Source organism: Rhincodon typus, unplaced genomic scaffold, assembly GCF_021869965.1.
Source record: "Rhincodon typus isolate 14 unplaced genomic scaffold, sRhiTyp1.1 hic_rhity00000744, whole genome shotgun sequence".
In the NCBI taxonomy this organism is placed as follows: domain Eukaryota; kingdom Metazoa; phylum Chordata; class Chondrichthyes; order Orectolobiformes; family Rhincodontidae; genus Rhincodon; species Rhincodon typus.
This window is the reverse complement of record NW_025966382.1, coordinates 44962-47328: the sequence shown is the minus strand read 5'-3', so window position 1 is coordinate 47328 and position 2367 is coordinate 44962. Positions and strand designations below refer to the sequence as shown.

The following is a 2367-nucleotide window of genomic DNA, read 5'->3' as shown; positions in this document are numbered from 1 at the left end:
ATGTGCATCCTAGGTTCTTAAACAAAGTAATTACATAGATTGTGAATTCATTGGTTATAATCTTCCAAGGGTCTCTAGATTCTGAAAAGGACCCAGTGGATTGGAAAACTGTAAATATAACAACTCTTTTCAATAAAGGGTGGAGACAAACAGCAGAGAACTATAGACCAGTTTGCCTAACATCTGCCATTGAGTGAATGCTTGACTCCATTATTAAGGAAACAGGACATTTTGAAAATGGTAATATAATTAGGCAGAGTCAACGTGCTTTCATGAAAGGGAAATCCATGGCTCTGTGGTTAGCACTGCTATCTCACAGCGCCAGGGACCCAGGTTCAATCCCACCCTCGGGCAACTGTCTGTGTGGAGTTTGCACATTCTCCCCGTGTTTGTGTGGGTTTGTTCCAGGTGCTCCAGTTTCCTCCCACAGTCCAAAGATGTGCAGGTTAGGGTGGATTGGCCGTGGGAAATTGCCCATAGTGTCCAGGGATATGTAGATTGGGTGTGCCATGGGGGGGATGGGTCTGGGCGGGATGCTCTGAGGGTCAGTGTGGACTACTTGGGCCGAAGGGCCTGTTTCCACACTGTAGGGATTCTATGAAGGAGACTCTATGAAATTTGTTGGAGTTTTTTGATGACGTAGCAAGCACTGTGGTTAACGGAGAAATGGAGGAGTAATTAAAGCAAATGGATGCATTTAAGGGGAAGCTGGACAAGCTGAGATGATGGATTTTAGATGAGGAACAATGAGAGGGTGCTCAAGCAGAGTTAAACATTGGCAAGGACTGGTTGGGCTAAATACCTGTTTCTGTTCCCACATATCCAGAATAACCCACCTGCTTCTATTTCTTTTGTTCTTCTGATTTAAAATGGAGGCATTACTGGGCTGGAGCTAATGTAGGTTAGTGAGCATAGAGGGAGCAAATGGGTCGAGGTGTCAGTTAGGATTGATCAACATTGCTTGTTAGTGAAATCTCACCACAGCATTCAGGCAGTTCTGGGTCAGCTCTGGGAGAGAGTACATCATCTACCTTCAGTATCCAATGCAATCAACATTAGTTAAAACAGCTTCAAGTGTCAAAAAAAAAAGTTCTTTAGTGAATGAAAATGTTTTGAAATAAATACGAATAATAATGATAAACACCTGATTTCATAATACTGATAAAACAAATGCCAGTAAACTCTTCTTAATCACAGCCAAACAAAGATCCTCACAACTGCTCTGTTTTTTGTGTTAAAAAAATAAATTGTTTGAACTTTCCTCAATGATAAAGAAGACTCGCCATGAAATTCCTCCATTTTCTTTTTTTAAAAAAATGTTGATTCACTGTGAATCCACGCAGTGTGAAAAGTTTCAGTTGGACTTGGCACAGAATTCTGTTTTTGTAAATGGAGGCTGGGTCATCGCCGAGCCCCTTCCTGGCAAGCCAGCGATGACTGGCTTCGGCACAGTCATTGCTGCCTCATGAAGTTGGCGCTGTCGAAGTTGGCGATGTGCGTTAATCCAATCCCAGCCGGGTTAACATCACAAAACTAATAACCAGCGTCAGGCTCCAGCTCAACACGATCCCAGCCTTGGACATGCAGGAGCAATTCCTTTTCTCGTCTCCTGACCTGCCATCACCATGATGACCGCGCCCCATTCGGGCTCTGGAACGGGCGTGCTCTGAAATCGATGAGTCCGCCTGCATCTCGCTGCACACCAGCCAATCCTTGGCCACGGATTTTGGGTACCCAGGGTCCACTTGCATGTCCCTGCATGTCACTTTCCAGTAATCCTTCCCCTTAAAGAAATAGGCAGCACCTACACGGGGGCACAAATATTCGATTTGACTTCATTTGATTTCACTGTTGTCTCACACTTACTCAGATACAGGGCAAGTATTGTTTTGCAAGCTATACAGCCCGATCATACCTCACGTATGTACTTGGGTCAGTGATGAGGGAGTGCCGCACTGTCGGAGGGTCAGGGCTGAGGGAGTGCCGCACTGTCAGAGGGTCAGTGCTGAGGGAGAGCCGCACTGTCGGAGGGTCAGTGCTGAGGGAGCGCCGCACTGTCGGAGGGTCAGTGCTGAGGGAGCGCCGCACTGTCGGAGGGTCAGTGCTGAGGGAGAGCCGCACTGTCGGAGGGTCAGTGCTGAGGGAGCGCCGCATTGTCGGAGGGTCAATTCTGGGGGAGTGCCACACTGTCAGAGGGTCAGTACTGAGGGAGTGCCGCACTGTCGGAGGCTCAGTGCTGAGGGAGTGCCGCACTGTCGGAGGGTCAGTGCTGAGGGGGTGCTGCACTGTCGGAGGGTCAGTGCTGAGGGAGAGCCGCACTGTCGGAGGGTCAGTGCTGAGGGAGCGCCGCATTGTTGGAGGGTCAAT

The 2367-nt window shown here is 48.2% G+C and overlaps 1 protein-coding gene across 1 annotated transcript in view; it reads right to left on the bottom strand.

The window, feature by feature from the left end:
- Positions 1-581: 581 nt before the first annotated feature.
- mmp17a (matrix metallopeptidase 17a) overlaps positions 582-2367 on the bottom strand; it is a 21300-nt gene continuing 19514 nt past the window's right edge. The window contains exon 5 of the mRNA XM_048592170.1: positions 582-1804. Within this exon, the coding sequence (XP_048448127.1) occupies positions 1500-1804 (305 nt within the window). The 3' untranslated portion in view covers positions 582-1499. The remainder of the gene's footprint in view (positions 1805-2367) is intronic.